The 19377-nt window shown below is 36.7% G+C and overlaps 1 protein-coding gene across 1 annotated transcript in view; it reads right to left on the bottom strand.

Annotated features, from left to right (window-relative positions):
- Positions 1–19377, bottom strand: part of LIPC (lipase C, hepatic type) — a 224198-nt gene that overhangs the window by 40501 nt on the left and 164320 nt on the right. The window contains exons 2-4 of the mRNA XM_074285217.1: positions 15160–15347; positions 6407–6589; positions 2399–2516 (exon numbers count right to left, since the gene is read on the bottom strand). Coding sequence (XP_074141318.1) covers positions 2399–2516; positions 6407–6589; positions 15160–15347 — 489 coding nt within the window. The remainder of the gene's footprint in view (positions 1–2398; positions 2517–6406; positions 6590–15159; positions 15348–19377) is intronic.

Raw genomic sequence — 19377 nt, 5'->3', positions numbered from 1 at the left:
TAAACATTTGTTAGTTGATTGACAGACCCCAAATACAAGGCCTGGAAGAAGTTCCTTTATTGTTACTTTTTTTTTTTTTTTTAATTTGGGAATAAAAAACTGGTTTTCTTAAATAAACAAAACCCTACTTTGTACTGCAGAGTTTAGTGGAAACTTAGGGTCTTTTCTTCAAAATTTGTTCAGATAGCTGCTATGTTATTAGAACTTTTAGAACAAACCTGGGAACCTTATTTTTCAACTGAAAGCAGACAAACACACTCAAGCCTAGTGGTCCTTCCACTGATATGTATGCTTGTGTTTAATAAGAAGCACACCCTGTTGCTGATTCAAGTCAATGCTGTTTACTTACATTCTGTTTTCCTTTCCCTCCCTTTGGAATTGTTTTTGAAGTCCCAGATAGTACTTGGCTTTCAACCCTCTTTCAGGACTATTCTCCAGCCACTGTGAGATTATTTTCCCTTCTCCCTCGTTCCATTAGTTCCATATATTTTTAAAAATAAAATTGGCCTTTATCATGCTTTGATGATCAATATTTTGCATATTTACAAATGAAACATGTGAATAAAATCAAGAAAGGAGGAGGTGAAGTCATGGAGCACAGACCAGATCTAAGGCCTCAGGGTCTAAAGGCTCTTGGCTAGTAGGTACAGAAGTATGTTGTAGTTCTCATATCATTGTTGATTGATTTCTTCCAGAGTCCTAAACTGGGAGGTTGTAATTTAGGGCCTGAAGTTTTGTGAACACTTTCAAGTGAAAGAGAACCTTGAAACACTCTAGGCTTAAACCACAAGCCATGATGCCGTTCAAGCCCAACAATGCCCCTGATACAGCTAATAGAAAAAAGAACAACAGGAACTCAACAAAATAAACTAATAAGGAGCAACTTAAAAAGGGGAACTGCATGGAATAACTGATGTCCATTCACCATCAGCAAAATCAGAGCATCTTTCTTTTTTAGTATTTGCATTTAGAGATAAGTTATCCAGCTTAATTAAAAACAATAAGAACAAAAAAGTAGCCTTAAATGAGCAATAAATTGTTAAGATTTGCCACTTTCTAGATTTCTGTAGCCTTTGCTTATCCCTGACTCCTGTTTGTTAGTATGTCTCCCTCCCATCTTCTTTGAAAATATATTGTATTATTTATCTTAGTGCCCAATGTTTCCCCACAGAACTTAACTACTTGAATATAGACTCTTCATTTTTGTTTATTGAAATAATAAAATTTATTGTCTTTTTTATTGATCCCATTTATAGTTGATTGATTTTTGTACTATAGCTGCCTAAATTATAGTTCTTTGTCTCTGAATTTAGTTCAGAAATTCAGCTGTCATATAATGAGTTAAGTTTAGAAATCCACTTCTCTTGTTAATCAATATTCCATTCTTGTGTCAAGGATGTTGCCCTTGCAGGATGTCTGGTTTGCTATCCAATAGAAATCTGGTCCACTACCTCTAACTTTGCAAATGGACTCAAACAAGGAACCTATTCCACTGAGGGAAGAAGTTGTTGTTAACCCCTCATTCCCAATTTCCAACCAATCATATTGTTCCCCATGCCTCAGCTCTATAACCAATCAGACTGATTTTACCATTCATGATGGCAAGCTCTTTTAGCCAATTATAATTTATTCCCTGAGTACAAAAACCTGTTCTTTGTTCTGTTCTCCCCCAAAAATATCCCTCCTCATTGGAGTCTTAGCTTTGCTGAGGATGTGGAGATTCCATTTATTGATAAATTCAGACTTTACTAATAAATTGAGTGTGTTTGGAACTTTTAATTTTAACTATCACACTATGTATCTCTGCCACTTAGAACAGTACCTGGTACACAATAAGTACTTAAGGAATACTTACTGAATTAAATTGAAATAACAGGAGCACACACGCACACATATATGTATGTATGTATCTTCTAGGGTTCTCAAAAAATAACATGTTCCAGAAGAAGGAATTTTGTTTCACTAGTGAAGAAACTGAGATACAGAATTGGCTCAGATAGTATGGCAAATTAGAAGATAGAACTTCATCTCTCTGTCTCTATTTCTCTATGTCTTTCTGTCTCTATTTCTCTCTCCTACTACAAAAACATACTAATAGTCTTATTTTAAACATTCTTTGGTATATCTACCAAAAATATTAATTGGAAGGGAGACAATATGAATTAGGTTTATAATTCTCCCTGAGAAACTTAAAAAGAGAAGCTCTGTCAGTGATAATGTTAGAATTATCACTGTAACTCATCCTGTGGTGATCTGCCAGAGAGTAGAGGAAGCAAAGGAACTTTAATTGCCATACTGATGGAAAAGTTGGTCTGTATTTTAAAACATCAGTGTAGGAATGAAGAAGAAAGCAAACTGGGTTTTGAGATATTTATTATTAGTTATGAGTCATTTTTACCTGTAATTCTTCCAATCTTGTTTGTACCATTAATATAGCTGCCAGCAAATCCTGAGACATGAGCTCCAAGGCTGTACCCAATTAGATGAACATTCCTTCTTGAAAATTGAACCGCCTCCTGGAAGATAGCAGTGCCTTGTTTTTAGCATCAGAAAAGCAGGGCTCAAAATGGTCCACAATAGGAACTCTCCATGGTGTGTCTGAACTGTCCCCAAGTGCTGAGGGATTCTTTGGTTCTGGGTTCAAATTGAAAAAGGATAGATGATCTTGTTGACTTCCACTCAGCTCAGCTCAAGACTTGCCCTATTCTCTTTAGTCTTTGAAACTATTGCTTCAGATCTGTTTTCTCTTATTCCAGTCCTCTTTCGGCTTGAAAGAGAAAGGGGAATAAGGTCTCCTCAGATTTTTCTCCTGATGTGTTTTCTTTCTCCCACAGAAGTCAATACAGTAGCTCCAGATGGACAAAAAACATTCAGGGAATTTTTTTTTTCTTTTCAATTCCAATTACCTAGACAGTGAATGGCTTGGGTCTTTATATCCTACTATGGTTTTCTCCATCACAGCGTGCAGAACCCTGATGAGAAGATGAGATTCACTGGAGAGAGATACTTGTTCATGTCATTTATAGGCTACAGTGTATCTTTTGTGTATTTTCTATTTTCTGAGGAGTAGAATAAAAAAGAGGGATAGAGTAAAACTAAAAAAAAATAAAATAGAAAAACCAAGTACCAAAGGGGAAAGCATTCATGGTTGTTGGGGTGTCAAGCATATGTAATCTGTTTGAAGACCGGAAGCATCTCACTTTTGTGTTATATACCCAGCACAGTGTCTGGCACTTAGCAAGTGTTTAATAAATAATTTCCGATTTAGTGAATCTACTTTCTATGGACCTCATTATCATGAAATGATACCATCAGATATCTACCATTCCACTAAAGATGAAAAGATGCCTCTTACTACCTTACTTTTCTATTTGTATCCCCAGAACTCAGCACAATGCTTTGTATATAGTGTTTAATAATTTTTTTTAAAAAGTCTTCGTTATTAGATTGTAAACTCTACAAGGGCAGGAATTCTATCTTTTTAATTTTTTTGTATCTTTTGGCACCTAGTCCAGCAATTTGCATAGATAGGTGTTTAATACATATCAATTAATTTAATTAAATTGCCATTGGTAGGTAACTGCTTCAAGTATGATTCTATCAGCTGAAGTCACGTATGAAGAGTTGAAAAAGGTATAGATTGGCTTTTTCTGTTTTTTCTTCTCCCTTTTCAGATGTAAGATTACTAGGAGAGTTAAAATTTTGATAGAATCTAAAGTTGTTGATTTTGTATATATGACTACAGATTCTTTTATTGATGTTGGTTGTAACATCTGGCAGTGGTATTTTTGTTATTTTTTAAAATTTAAATTAACCAAGGAGAACTATTTGGTAATGGAGAGAAGTCCATCCTGCAGATGGACTTGGCACCTTAGATGTGGTTGTTTTTAGTTCAGTTCACTTAATGAGAGAGGTAGATAATGGAGGAATACTGGAGGACTTGTTGATCAATTCCTGTGCCTACTATGTGGGACCAGTCAGATTTCAGACTGTAGAAGCTGGTGGTTGTTGCCCTTGCCTGGGTTCAGGAAGGGGTCCTTTTCTACTGCACCCCCCCACCCTTTATCATGTTGGTTGAGTGCTTGAGACTGACACAACTTCCGGAAGATAGGAGGCAGAATGTCTCCTTCATACTCCACATCCAACCTCCAAAATATAATGATAGGAAAGAAGATTTTCTAGAAATACAAGTTAGTCCATCTAATTGTCTAGTCGTCAAAAGAATTAAATTTGCTCTTTGCCCCAGAGTGCAGATCTATGGACAATGATTAGAAGCCACAATTCAAATTTAGGTTTGGCATAAAGAACAACTTCCAAAGGATGTGTTAGTCTAAAATAAAATGTAAGGTTATGAGTTCTTCCTCTTAAGAGCTATTCAGACAAAAGATGGGAAGTCACTTCTTAGAGTTATTGTAGAAGTGATTATTGTTCAAGTATGGATTGGACTGAGTATTCTTTAAGGACTGTTTCAACTCTGAAATTGGAAACCTCAGCACCAATGATGAAAAGAACTCTGAAGTCTCTCTCACAGTGAAATCTGGTTATTCTCAGTAGGAAGAATTATGCTCTTTCTGGGAAAGTCTCTTTCTGGTCTCTTTCTGGGAAAAAGTCACAATTTCATTTAAATTTTTTTTGGACTTTTTGAGGAGATTCTCAAACTTATTGAAAATTCCACCAACTAGATGGAATGTTTGCTTTTGCTATCAAACTTCTATTTCAGTATCAATCCTGGGGGGGAAATGAGGGAAAAATCTAATGCAAGACTGAAAGCCTTTTCTTCCTCCTAAGGACCTTTAACATATAAGAAAAAAAAATCGATCACAGGCAATCTAAGTTTAAACATAATATAAAACGTCTTTAATCATCTTTTTTTTTTTTTACATTAAGAACAGGGAAGAAATACTTCTATTCAGTAAATAAAACATAATTAAACTTACTTCATGGGTTGCTATCAGATGTGGCTATAGGAATATCAGCTAGTTAATGCTTAATTGTATTAATTCGCTAAAAGGTTTCTTTTTTGGGGGGAGGAAGAGGTAATAATATCCAAAAATAAAGGTGGCATAAAAAGTTAAAAGTATTAATAAAACATTTAAATATGCTTTATATCTATATTGTGGTGAATTAAAGAGACAAAACAGGGAGAGACTATAGAGGGAAAGGTACAACATATGGAATTAATATGAAGATGTATAAGTGTAAGTGAAAAGTGATGGAGAGAAAAAGATACTGGAAGAGTGAGACAGAGGCTCATTAGCTTTGTGCAAATATACCACTTGATTATGGTACAAAGAACCTAATATATTTATTATGGTTATGAAAGTGGAAGACATATTTGTCAATGTCTCTGGTAGGCAAATATATAGTTTATGCATTCAAATTACTATTATGACCCTCTAGATTTAAAAAAAAGTAAATATTAGAATTTGTTATAAAATGAATTTTAATGACTACTTAAATTTTGAAAATATTAGTGTTCTTGAAATCCTGCCTTTCTTCCTTCATCCTCCCTTCCTTCTTGTCTCCCTTTTTGATCTTCCTATTTCATCTAGACTGGAAGTTTAGGAATTATAAACCTGGTCCTCTTTTAATTAGCACAGCAGTTTTGACCTAATGCTGAATTTAATGTGGATACCCAATCAGCTTAGTCTATAGTTACTCTGAACTCTCTACGTCAAGAGACTCATCAGCTCAACTCCCTGGAAGCAGAAATTACATGTATATGTTAGCCTGCCTTGTAGAAACCCTCATTTTCAAGAGAGAAAACTCCTAACTTGCCGTTCTGAAAAGTGAGGAATATGATATCACAGTTGACAGAAAAAAAAGTTGTCTGCTTCCAAAGAATAATGGTAATATCTTGAGGAATTTTCATGGAATTTCTCTTAAAGAATTTTCAAGTAGTTCAAATTTTGCACGTATAGGAACACATGGTATTACCTCAAATTAGTTGCCCTATAGATTTGTTAATAATAAGGAAGGGAGCAGAGTTTTTGATTTAAAGGATACTTTGAATGTCAAATCACTAAGACGACATCATACCAGTATTTTTTCACTTTTATTTGGAGGGATAAATATTTTATCCTGAATTTTATTCTATTTACAGGATACCTAGTGGGTTTCAAGGTCTTATTGCAGGAGAAAGAAATGCCCTTTTCTATTTTATTCTTGCTGAATTCAGTATTTGTGAAACAATTTAAATATTTTAAAGAATTACTTCTCTGAGGATTTCGTGGATGAGATATATCTTAACAAACTGCAAATATCTCAACCAATGAGATCCAGAAATTATTTATTAAATAGCCTTTAAGTGAATTAAATTAAGTAGATTAAAGTAAACTCTATTTATTCAGACTCCTTGAATTAGTTCTGAGAAGAAAGGAATAGAAGAGGAGGTGAAAGTTCTTACCTCCAGCCACTCCAGAAAACTTGCAATTTCCTGGCCAACTTGCCTAGTGTTTCGGACAGCAATAGCATAGTGTTGGTGTGCCAAGGTGATCCAGTCAGCTACAATCACATTCACTTGGTTGGATTTCTGAGATTTGAGTGCTGCTGCCATTTGCCAAATCCATTTCTCCAGCATGCCATCCACCTGTGGGAAGGGGAAACTGAGCAAAGTAAGCCTCTTAGTCTCACTTTTCTTCCTTTCCTTTTTTTACCACTCTCTTCTTTTTCTTTCTTCCTAATATATGATTAATATTTTTCTTCCTAAGGGGAAATAAAATATTTCAACCTTTGGAAATTTCCATTGAACCCAGTTCATTGTAGTGTTCTAGATAATGGGTAGTGAAATCCTAGGTCTCATTCAAAACTCAGATGTCACCTTTTCCTGGAAATTTTTTTTGACTTTCCTAGGTTAAAATGATCTCTTCCTCCTCTTTGGTACTTTTGGCATTCTACCTTGGGCTATCATTATTTGTATTTGCTGTGTTTGTTAAGGTCCAAGGCCTTGCTTTATATACCTTAGCATCCCATAGAGTACTCAGCATTGTGTTTTACACAAAATAGGAGTTCAGTGAATCAATGGATCATATAATCTCAACGTTGGAAAGGACCTCAGAGGTCACCTCATTAAAACATACCTGCAGCAAAAATCCTCTTCACAATAGAATGAGGACTATTGGGCTAAAGTTATAGGAAATAAACTAAGGGGAAAGGGAAAAATTTTAAAAAGCAATAAATGGAAAATAAATAATGGGAAAGTAAACAGGAATATAAAAGGGAATAAATAAATAAAAGGGAAATAATAATAAATAAGTGAATAGGAAAAATAAATAAAAGGGGAAAGAGAATAATAATATTAAATTATAAAAGGAAATAAGAGGGAAAAAAACTTTTCATAAGAAGTGTATGAAAATGAAATAGGCTGCTTCATGAGGTTGTATCTTCCATCAGTAGTGTCTTCAAGGAGATGCTTCATAATAATAATAATAATAAATTTTTTGGTGGTTTTCTAGGTAAATAAATAAGATTCCAATTTACATATTGTAGGAACTTCTACAAAAATTCTCAGCAATAATCATGCTGACTTTGCTTAAAAAAGGGGGAAGTCATTATTTAAGGCAACTCATTTTACTTTTAGACAGCTCTATTAATGTTATTATAGTTTTTATAAAATGCTATTATAATGTATGTTGATGTAGTAGCTACCTCTCAACCATTACCTAAACAATCCTCCCCATAAAGTACTTTTCTTGAAAGTACTTAAGCAGAACTACTTAGTACATGATAGCAATTGACAACTCAGCAGCTTAATCTTAATAAATTAAGTAAAAAAATTAATCTTAATAAATTAGTACTGACATTTGGCCTTTATATTTTATCTCAGTTTTGCATTTAGATGTGTTTTTCTTTATATCATTGTAGCTATGATGTATATTATTATTTTGACTTTGCTTTCTTCAGTTTGTATCACTGCATGCACATCTTTCCATGTTTCTCTGAATTATTCATATTTTGTCATTTCTTACAGCATAATATTTCATTACATTCATATACTGCAGTTTGTTCAGCCATTCTTCAATGATTAGGTTTGTATTTCTCCTAGACTTTTGTATTATAAATAATGATGTTATGATTATATAGATAGAAATATATATATATATGTGTGTGTGTGTGTGTCTTTCCTTGACAAGTTTACTTGTCAAGATAGAAATCTTTAATTTTTTTGTGTATATCTCATGGTAGTCTGTCCTTTGGCAATCAGCTGAAGCCTACAGATCTTTTCTCAGGATAATATTTTAAAATAAAATGTTAAATTTCAGTTAAAGAGTAGTGAAAATAAAGATGCAGTTTTGCATCTCCCAAGTTTACAGATTTTCAAAAATCTATCCACAGAACCCTTGGGGGAAGGGTATTATGGACCTTCAAGTTAGGAATTTCTTTATTAAGATCTTCTTTACAATAAGCTGTGATTCTCTGTGATTTTCAACAGAGATATTTGATACCAAACCAAACATGCATTCCTTCTTCTGATAAGACTTCAAATGTTTGAAGATGCTATTGTGTTCAATAAACCTTTATATTTTATTTAGGCCTAATATTTTCAGTATATTTCCCCAATCAGCATATGATATGATTTCAAGTACTCTCATCATCCTTAGTGTCTTCTAGATATGTTAGAATTTTAATACCCAGATATCTCGGTAGCAGAGTGGATAGAGCAACAACTCTGAATTCTGGAGGACCTGAGTTCAAATTGGGCCTCAAACACTTATTAGCCGTGTGATCCTGGACAAGTCACTTAAATAGTTTGCCTGTTTCTTCAACTGACAAAAGAAATGGGAAACACTCCAGTATCTTTGCCAAGAAAAACCCAAATGGGGTCACAAAGAGTTGGAGGACATGACTAAAATTACTGAAAAACAAAATTTCAATGTCTTCTCTAAAATGTAGTGCCAATAACTGAAAAATAGTACTCTGGATACAGGGTCTGGATTCTCACCTCCTTCATTTTGGACCCTATCAGTTCTTTATATAAAGCTCCCTCTCTGCAACTTCTACCGATTTCACTCAAGTTCTAACCTCTATTCAAGCAGAATAAGTTTAATCCCCTCTTATAGGAAAGCCACAGCTATTATGCAGTCCCAAGTCTTCACCATGCTAAAAATCTCCACTCCTTTAACTGATCATCTGAAATGGCATTCAATTATTTCAACATCTGTTTACACTGAGCGTGCTGCAGATTGTTAATATCTTTCCAGATGCCATGTGACCAGGGCAGAGCATAGTGAGATTATCATCTTTTTGCTTTGGGAACCATACCTTTATTAACACACCTTGAGAGTACATAGGTTTATTTATTTAGGTTGCCATGTCACACTGGTGATTCAGATGGAAATTTACTAAAGTTCTCAGGTCTTTTTCAGCTATTTAACTTCCTCCAGCTTCATGTGTGAGAAAAAAGGAAGGAGAAAATGGTAGGAGTAATCTAGAGTTGACATTTGACAAGGCATCATGGTAATAGAACAAGGGAATAAGTCATTTAAGAGTAGAGAAGAGAGTAAATTCGAACTTGAAATGTAGAAAATCAAGATTGGAAAAAAGAAGAAAAGTAAATCAGAACAGGAGTGATGGCCCCAGAAAGTACTGAGGCTTGGAGGGGATGGAGATCCTGGTGAGGATGAAGAATAGATTTAGGAGGAATGGGGTATAGGGAAAGGCGGACTTATAGAAGATGAATGGTTGGATAAAGGAATTTCATATTCTTTATTATCAAATCAAAAATCTAATATCAAAATCAATTCTTTATTATCAAAGTAACAAACATTCTTGTGGTTCACGGTGAGACTAAGGTTTAATTGTCCCTTTGTGCGGCTGACGTTGAGTGAAAACATTTATTAGGGGAAGTAAGAAAATTGATGAACTGGGAAGCAAAGGTTGAAGGAACGTTAATATGCACGTTGAAGTTCCCTAGCATTTTGGTAAAGATTGAGGTAGAGGTTTAAACGCTCTCATTCAGGTACTGAGCTCATTAAGAAAAGAGCATGAATGACTTGGGAGCTGGTAGATCAATGCCAGGAGGACCTGAATCTGTGATGTATCTGAATATAATGAATCTCAAAGGAGTTGCTGAGTGATGGTGGCAGAGGCATGAAATGGCAATGGGGAACAAAGAGTTTTTTATTCTTCTCCCTAGACGAGTCCATTGGGGAACATTTGAGAAGATGTATCCAATACTGGAAAGAGCTGCCAGATGGCAACATCTTCTGCTTGGGTGGTCTAAATCAGTGCCAGAAGATAGAAGGACCATTGACAAAGATGAAGAGAAATTTGCCTCAGTTCTTTAATTTGTAATCTGGGAATGATAGTACACTATCTACTTTAGAGGGTTATTGAGATGATCAAATGAAGTAATGTGCTTTGTAACAATAAATATATGCCATTATTTCTAGATCTATTACTAAAAAGAGATTCTGGATCATAATATTCAAGTAGATTTAGGAGTTCCTTCTGCATGTTTTTATTTTCAAGATAATTTTAATGTTTCTTTTAAGTAATAAGTAACTTTTTTGTAGGGTTGATTGGTCTTTGAACATGAAGAACAACCACCAAAGTGATGTTACTATGTTGGGATCAAGGTACAGTGCATTCAGCTGTTGCTGATCAGACCAATACAAACTCAAAAGGCTCTAATAAAGGTCAGGCATAAATAGCTCATAGGGCCATTTGGGAGGGAGATATCTCCAAATCTGAACTCTCACATTTATTTTGAGGGATTGCAATTCTGCTTTGCTCATGAAAAACACAGCTCTTTCTTGGATGTGGGAACGTTAGGTGGTCTTGTGCCGGTGTACCCCACGTCTCACAACTGGTTCCATAGTTCTTTGGAGAGATGTTGAGAGTATCCTTCTATAGCTTCTTCTTATGACCTCTGTGTAAGCACTTGTCTTGTGTGAATTCTCCATAAAATAGTCTTCTAAGCAAACATATATTCAGCATTTAAGCAACACAACCAGTCCATCAGAGTTGCACCTACAGTAGAGTCTGAATGTTTGGCAGTTCAGCTCAAGGAAGGACACTGTGTTCAGTACCTTATCTTACTAGGTGAGCTTCAGAATCTTATTAAGACAATTCCAATGGCAGGAATTCCGTTTCCTTGATCCTTATAATCCAGTTCATAGGCTCTAGTTTGGTAGGCAGCCTAATGCCAACACTCTCACACTTTTCCTTCAGAGCCTCCTAAACATAGAGCTAGCTCTGGCAATGTCTTTGTCAACCTCATCATCTCTGTATATATCCAATATATTGCCAAGATAACTTATCCACAGCATTCAACATCTCTCCATTTGTGGTAACTGGTGTTCCATGTAGGAATGGTGCAGTGTGGACTGGTGGAGAACAAAATTAGTACACATGGCAGAGAACCAATCTATACTCTGTTGCATCTCAGCCTTAGAGACTGTATTGAGTGCACAACTATCTGTGGACAAAAACTCGTGTACCCACCAGTCGTGGCTTGTAGACTTTTCAAGTTAAATAATTTACCATTAGTGAGGAGGCTATTTTCATCCTTGTTGAAAGCAGTGACATCATTAGTGAAAACATTATGCTAAAAATAAGGGTTGGTGACTAGGAGAGTATGAGACCATCCTCTGTTATCCAGAATCTATGCAAGCAGCCCTTGTGGAATTGTGGTATAATACTGATGAACTTCTCTAGGCAACCAAATTTTGCCATGACCTTCCACAAGCCCTCATGACTGATAGTATCAGACACCTTAGTCAGATCAACAAATATTGTGTGCAGACTGTTCTGCTCCTCATATTTCTCCTATAGTTGTCAGGCAGTAGACATCATATTGACCTTTCCTTGGACCTTTCTGAAGCCACACTCGCTCCTGGATAGATGATAATTTTTTAGGTGAAAGATCAGTCAATTAAGGAGGACTATGCAAGAATTTTGCCAGCAATTACTAAAAGAGAGACTTCTCTCTCCCTTTCTAGTGATTGTCATAAGACAATCTATTTCCTTTTCCTTTTTTCCCCCTTCAAATTAAATAATTGACAACTTTTGGGGTAAGTTAATGATTCAAAGGGGAAAAATGTTCACAGAAGTCCTTTGAGGAGAATCTTTAATACCCTTAATGAATGAATCAGTAAATGAATTAGGCGATCATTAATTTATTCTAGTATAGTATCTTTTAGAAGTTCTCATCTCTCTTCTGGCTTCAAGAACAACAGAGAATGGCTGAGCACAACCTTCTGTCCATTCAGTCTGTGAATTCTGAAATCATTCCTTAGATTTCTCTTTGATTTATTAACTAATTCCAACTCTTGGAGGTTTTCCTTGTTGCTAATTCTTCCAACATTTTTGTGATTCTCCTCCAGTTCTCTCTCTGGTCACAGTTTGCCTTTTCCAGATGTTTTTTCCCTCACTCCTTTCACATAATTGAACACCCATCCTATTGATTTAAGTAGTTGAGTAAATTGAATGCTTTTCATTTACTGATGGTTCTAAATTGTAAATGTTCTTTCCAATCTGTTTTTTCCTCTTTCGGAGAGTTCCCAAAGGAGAGAATTTAGATTCTGATCTTTAGTTTCGCTTGTTTAAAGAAAAGCATCATTGTAAACGCTTTAGGCCCTGCAGTCCCTGTGGGAGGAGCTGGAAAAGGTAGAGGAGAATCCTTTTTGCTTTAAAAAAGATAAAGAAAAAACTTTGAAGGTAGCAGCTTTGAAGGAAACCAGCAGTTGTATGTATGTTGTGATTCCAGGGATGGTGGGAAGGTTCCTTTACTATAAATTTCTGATTCATTTTCATGACTTACGACTTTGTTAAAGGTTAAAGTGCTCATAACCCCAGGAGAAATAACATATTAAAATATTATCAATCATTAAAATCTCAGAGTGAACATTTTAAGACCTTTTGAGAACAGGTTTTGATGAAGAAGAAGGGTAGAGGTGGAGAAAGAGCGAAAGTGATTGAGAAAGGGTCTGAATAGTGACAAAAAACAGTGGTACAAGTAAATTGGAGCAAAGTGAAGAAATGGGAACTTAAACAAATCTAAAATAAGTTTTGCTGACTTGGTATGAAGGAAGCCATACCTGAAAGCAGAAAAAAATTTTTGGCTAATTAGTACAGATTGATTGGAGAATAGGATCTGTGTTAAGAACCATGTGGATCTCATTATGGGAATTATGATGAAATTATAAATGAACTTGGATCCCCAAATGGATGCTTTTCTGGCCAAACAGGTGTAAATACTGTGTCTGGCCTTCTTCCTTTGTAATTTCACGTATTCTTCTAAATCAGTTAACCTTTGTTCCTCTCCCACCTCATTCCTCAGCCAAAGCTACTGTTACAATATAGTGGAAGGATCTTTATATTGGATTCCAACAGAATATAAACTCTTTGCCCAGATGACTTTCTTTCTCTTTCTTCTGTAAGAAATAACTCCATTGGATTTGGGAGGGATGAAATTAAAAATCTTTAATTATACATTTGCAGAGGTGAGTATCCTACAGAATAGGAATACTTAGAATCAATACTTATCCTTTTTTTGTACCTAAACCACAAGCCTCTCCCTTAGTACCCCACTGGTTGAATACCAAAGGTGGGCAGTCTATCAGGAATATGTAATCCCCCATGTGAGTTATTATATCCTTGGTGGTCACCTTATTTGGACTTAGTTCAGTCCTTCCTCTGATTCCCTTTTGGCTGAGAACCATCCTATCTGAAGAGTCTAAATATCCCATATGAGTCTAAGTCTCTGCCTTTAATCACATCATTACATCTGCCCTACCATGTGTAAGTGGTTCTCTCCCTCTAATTACATATTCCTTTCCTTTTCAAGTCTGAATCTCCCACCCCCTTACAGTTTTCTTTTTAAATTTTTGTTTCTAAATCCCCCATCCTGATTACATTCTTTTTCTTTTCAAATCTGACTCTCTAGCCTCTAATTATTTTCCTCTTTTTATTTTTATTTCCTTGTTTCACATCCAAGCCTCCATTTCTTAGGTATCAATTTTCTAATTTAATATCTGTATTCCTCTAATTTAATTATCATAATGCTGTGGAAACTAAACTCCCATCCAATTCTCACTCTTCCTTCCTTCCTTCCTTCCTTCCTTCCTTCCTTCCTTCCTTCCTTCCTTCCTTCCTTCCTTCCTTCCTTCCTTCCTTCCTTCCTTCCTTCCTTCCTTCCTTCCTTCCTTCCTTCCTTCCTTCCTTCCTTCCTTCCTTCCTTCCTTCCTTCCTTCCTTCTTTCCTTCCTTCTTTTCTTCCTTCTTCTCAATGTCTAACACAGTTCTTTGCACACAATAGATAATTAATAAATTCTTGTTCAATTGAATTGACATTCCAGTTCCAGTTTTGCCATTAACTAGCTTTTTAACTTTGGGCAACACATTTAAGTTTTTGGACTTCAATTTCCTTTCTCTTTTTACAATGATGGAATTAAACTAGATCATTTCTTTTCCCTCAACCTGTTTCCTTCTTTGTACCCCTCTCATATTTTCTATCTTCCAAGTCCCAAACTAATAACAGAAGAGGATTACAAGCTGCATAGCTACCAGAATGACTTTCCCAAATTTTGTGATCTTTCAGCCATCTGACCATGATTATTATTCATCAATTGTTGCCTCCATTTTCCCATTCCCTCCCATGGAGTCTCCCTTGATTCTTGGGCCTTGCATTCCTTGTTGAAAAAGAGAAAAAAACAATTCCATCATGGGTTTGGTTCTGATTTGGTATTTAGACACTTGGGCATTAGATGAGAAGTATAATTGACTTATTTGGGCAGACTTGGGGAAGTGTTTTGTAAAGCAAGGAGAGGCAGGAGTCCCAGGTAGGGATTGGGATGAGTATGAATGTGAGTAATTAAGAGATGGAGATCTGCATTACAAAAACAAAATTCAAAAGCTGGCTAGGTGGCAGGGATAGGTACCCAAGAAATGAAACAGGTTCTGAATTCTCTTGGGACTCAGCACATTAACTCATCTGCTTGCTCCAAATCTGCTGGCTGGGATCCAGGAAGCAGAAAGCTCATCTCTAGCATGAGCCTTGCCATATGACAGCCTAATTGCTTAATTGGACTTCAGAATCTCACTGGGAGTTCTTAATCTTCTGCCTTCTCCAGGGCTTCTCATCTCTTTTTGAGATTTTTTTTTTTGATAAAGTTAGAAGACTAGGGAATAGAGAAGAAGAAAAGGCAGAATGTCATACCGACCATCCGTGGACAATGATCACCAAAGGGAGAGATGAATTGAAGCTGCACTGGTCAAGCGTGTTTAAATGATGAAGCTGAAGCTGGCAGCTGTCACCCTTTTCACTGGAGTAGAGGAGGAACCTGGTCTCTGTCTTGAGGAATTTTTCCTCCATTTCCAGGTCTTGGGGGCTTCTCCCTGATGCTTCTGGAACAAAAGGTCAAGGAATTGTGATAAACCTCATGTCTCATCCACTCTTCTCCAGATGATTGAGTTGCTAAATGAGTAATTCCCTTTAGGGAAGGGACTGTTTCATTACTTCATTTGTATTCTTAATACTTAACACAGTGCCTAGCACAGAGAAGGAGCTTAAATGATTGTTGAATTGAATTAAATCGAGTTTCTTCATATACTTGGAGGTACTAAGACATAAGATAATTATATCTGAATATGTGAAATGCAAGATACCCAAATATACACTAGATAATAACGTTGGAATTTAGAGTAATTTCCCATTGCCATCATTAATAAGCATTCACAATACATTATTCTTTTCTTCTTGCAGTGAAGAAAAGCTTATAATATGCTTATAAATTATAGTAATTTAAGCATGATGATAATACCACACATCTTTTACAAAGATGTTTCCTTCCATCGACAACTAGCTTGGAGACTTTGCTAGCCATATTCCATAGAGTGTCAAACACTATTCATGAGGACACACACTCACATACACACACATATTCAGGACTATAAAATTATAGGATCATAGATTGAGATGTAGAAGTGACCAATTTTTTGTCCAATTGTTCAGTTTAATAAAGGAGGAAACCAAGACTGTGATCAGTTGAGTGATGTTTCTAATGTCCTACAAGGTAGTAATCAAGGTGGGATTCAAACTCAGGTCTTGTCACTTGTTCAGTGTGAAAGAAAATAAAATAATATTTTATTAATTTCAATTCAATAAACATTTATAAAGAGTTTGCTATGTGCAAATATTGCACTAGGCAAAGTATTGGAAATACAGAATTTAGATACAAGACGACCCTATCTTCCCTTCAGAAGCATAGGCACAAATAACTATGAAATGACATGCGACTAGAGAGAGGCACATCAAGTGTCATGTGCAGTACAAGATCTGAAGGAGGAGAGGTCTTTATTAACTGGGGAGATCAAGGAAGAGTTTCTGAAAAAGTTGATTTTCTAAATTGGGTTTTAAAAGCTGAATGGGAATTCCATAGGTCAAAGAAGCCAAGGGTTGGGTTGTGGAGAGCTAGACAGGAATTGAGAACATTTGAAAGCAAAAGTATTGGAAAATCCAAGGTATGCATGGTGGGAAAGGGTCATAGAGTAACCTACTTTGGCTGCTTTAAAGTGTGCAGGTTTGACCTGTTGTGAGAATGCTGTAATGTCCCCACATACTCTAATTCTGCAGATATGAGAGCCCTTATAGAGCACATGGGAAAAACAAGATAAAATAAGTCTGAAATTATAAAGTGATGTTGAATCATTTCATTTGTGGTTGATTCTTTGTGACCTCCTTTGGAGTTTTCTTGGCAAAGTTCTGGAGTACTTTGTCCACTAAAAAACCACCACTCATGTTAACTTTACTGGGCTCCCTGTCCCCTCCTGCCCCTTGCCAGCTGCATCACCTCCCTACTTCCACCCATCAAAAAACCCTCCAGTGCTTAGAGACACTGCCACCGCTACAGGATCAGGGGCTTGCCTTCAGACCTCCAGCGCAGAGAGAGGAGAATTTTGGCCATTCTGCCTGTCCTGCCATCAGGTTCTTCTTTCTTGCTCTTGCTTGGGGTTCTCATCCTCAACGTGTCTGTAAAGACACAAGATTTGTGTGGGGGTAGTCTGTGCTGCTAGCTGTAAGGAGGCTGATCCATTCTGCCTTGATATGCCAGTTAGAGGAACACAGACCCTCCAAGATTATGCTGAGATACCAAAGGAAGAGGGGCCCATGGCTTGGTTTGTTAGGATTAATTGGGTTGTTTGGGGGACTTTAATCACAAAACCTGTCCTTGGTGGCAAGAGAACTGAATAGTGGATTCCCCACACCACTCTAAAACTCAGGTTTCATATAGAAACAAAACAAAGAAGGCACGTGGCTAGGGGTGGTCCAGGGTGACGTGCAAGTTTTCCCAGGGATGGTGGGAGCTTCTTTTGCTTTTTACATTTACTCAAAGCAGTTACATTCTTCCATGGAGTGACAGATCACGGTCTTCTGCTCTGGCTACTACTGTACCATGTCCTTGAACCTCAGAGGGCCAGTCATCACTCCCCAGGGCCCAGTCCCCTTTCTACCCCACTCCCTCCCTCTCTTTCCCACCATTATAGTAGATTTTTGTAAAAATAACTTTATAGATCTGCAGAATGATTTGTATGTACTACATAAGTAAACACTGCACTAGCCGTGGGGGGAGGAGGGGAGAGGAGGGAACCAAAAAAAAGGCTTTAAGTGAGGATGTAGTTTTTGAGCTGAGCTTTGAATAAAATTAGGGATTAAAGAGGATGGAACATAACGAGGGAAAAGAGACAGCCTATGGAAAGATGCAGAGACAGAATTGTAAGCCATGTATCAGTGATAGCAAGAAGGCCAGTTTGGCTGCTGACTTTGGGGTCGAGTTTGAGTATGGAGGCAGGTAAAATCCGAATAGAGGAGATAGAAGGGGTCATGGATCAGAGATGTGAGGAGGACTAAGGACAGGTTCAGCCTAAGTGTGAATACATTCTATTATATGATATAATAATAATTAAGCGTAATAGCTCACAATTGCATTATATTAAACAAGTTCATCGAAACACATGTATTTATACATAGCCAATTACTGTAATTACTGGATAAAGCCTCACTATTTCGAGGGAAACTGGAGGCTATGACCTTCAGATGGGTAATAGCTTGTACTTCATAATTAGGGGACAGGCCTGAGACATGGCAAAGAAAAAACTCATCACTGGTCCATGGAGAGCGTGCTCTGGGTTTGGAATTGGTTCAGATTCTGGGATTTACTAGCTGTGAGCAAGTCAGTTTTATCATCTGTAAAATGGGGAAGGGGAGGAAGTATATAAGAGTACTTAAGAATCATAGGAATTCTGGAGTCCTCTAGTTCAATCTATATCTGAACATGAATTCCAGCTCCTTTAATTTGAGCAGGGCCTTAGCAATATATCTCGCAGTGATCTTGTGAGAGAAGCATTTGAAAAAACTACCACATATTAAATAAACATGAAACTTTTTTATTGTTGCTATCCTTCTAGAAAAAGCATGGGTTTCCCTGTGGACAGTGGGAGCAGATGCAATTCCATGTCTCTTTTTTCAGTAAGAATATACATTTCCAAAGTGGTAACTGCATTCTCTCTCTCCCTCCTTCGTTCCCTCCCTCCTGGAGGTTTTTAAAAAATAAGTATTGGAATTCTGGTTTCCAGCAACAGATGTATTGAGGGATGATGAAGCTATAAAGTAGAAGGGGGTGTTAATGAAACTGATTTTCAAACCCGACAGTTATTAATTCTAAAGGTTATTAATTCCCAGCAAGGGGCAATGAGTTTCACTCTAACTACAGCATGAAATGCACTATCCTTTGTTAAGAGGGGGATGTGAATGAGGATCTGAATGACTCTCCTGGGCCAGTGGGATAAATTCATGGAGCCCAATGTGACTTTTCTAAACATCTACACAGATGGTGGAACTCACAAGGAGCTCAGGCATCTTAACAGGGGTGACCAACTTTCACCTGCCAGTCATCAATCAATCAATCAATCAGCAAGGGTTTAATAAGTGTTGGCTAGGTACCTGACACTGTGCTTGGTTGCTGGGATACAAAACAGTAATGAAATAGTATTTGCCCTCAAAGAGTTTACATTCTATTTGGGGAGATAATATGTATTTATAAAAGAATTTGCCAAATATATAAAAAATAAATATGAAGTAATATTGAAGTGAGGGAGGCACTCATAACTTTGGGGGGAGTTTAGTCCCTCACATAAAAGGTAGAACTTGAGCTCAGTTTTAAAGGAAGCTGGGCAAGCTGAGATGTAGAGATATGAAAAGAGCACATCCCAAAACGGATGACAGACTAGGCAATGGCGTGAAGATAGGAGATGTAGTACAGCTTGAGGAACCAGATCCGTTTGACTGGACCATGGAGTGCATGAAAAGAAATAGTGTATCTCTGATAACGCTGGAAAGTTAGGTTAGGGTCAATTTGTGCAGAGAATTAAATGCCAA

Source organism: Sminthopsis crassicaudata, chromosome 2 (assembly GCF_048593235.1).
Source record: "Sminthopsis crassicaudata isolate SCR6 chromosome 2, ASM4859323v1, whole genome shotgun sequence".
Taxonomy (NCBI): domain Eukaryota; kingdom Metazoa; phylum Chordata; class Mammalia; order Dasyuromorphia; family Dasyuridae; genus Sminthopsis; species Sminthopsis crassicaudata.
Note: the sequence above shows the minus strand (reverse complement) of the source record. Positions and strands in the feature narration are given on the sequence as shown.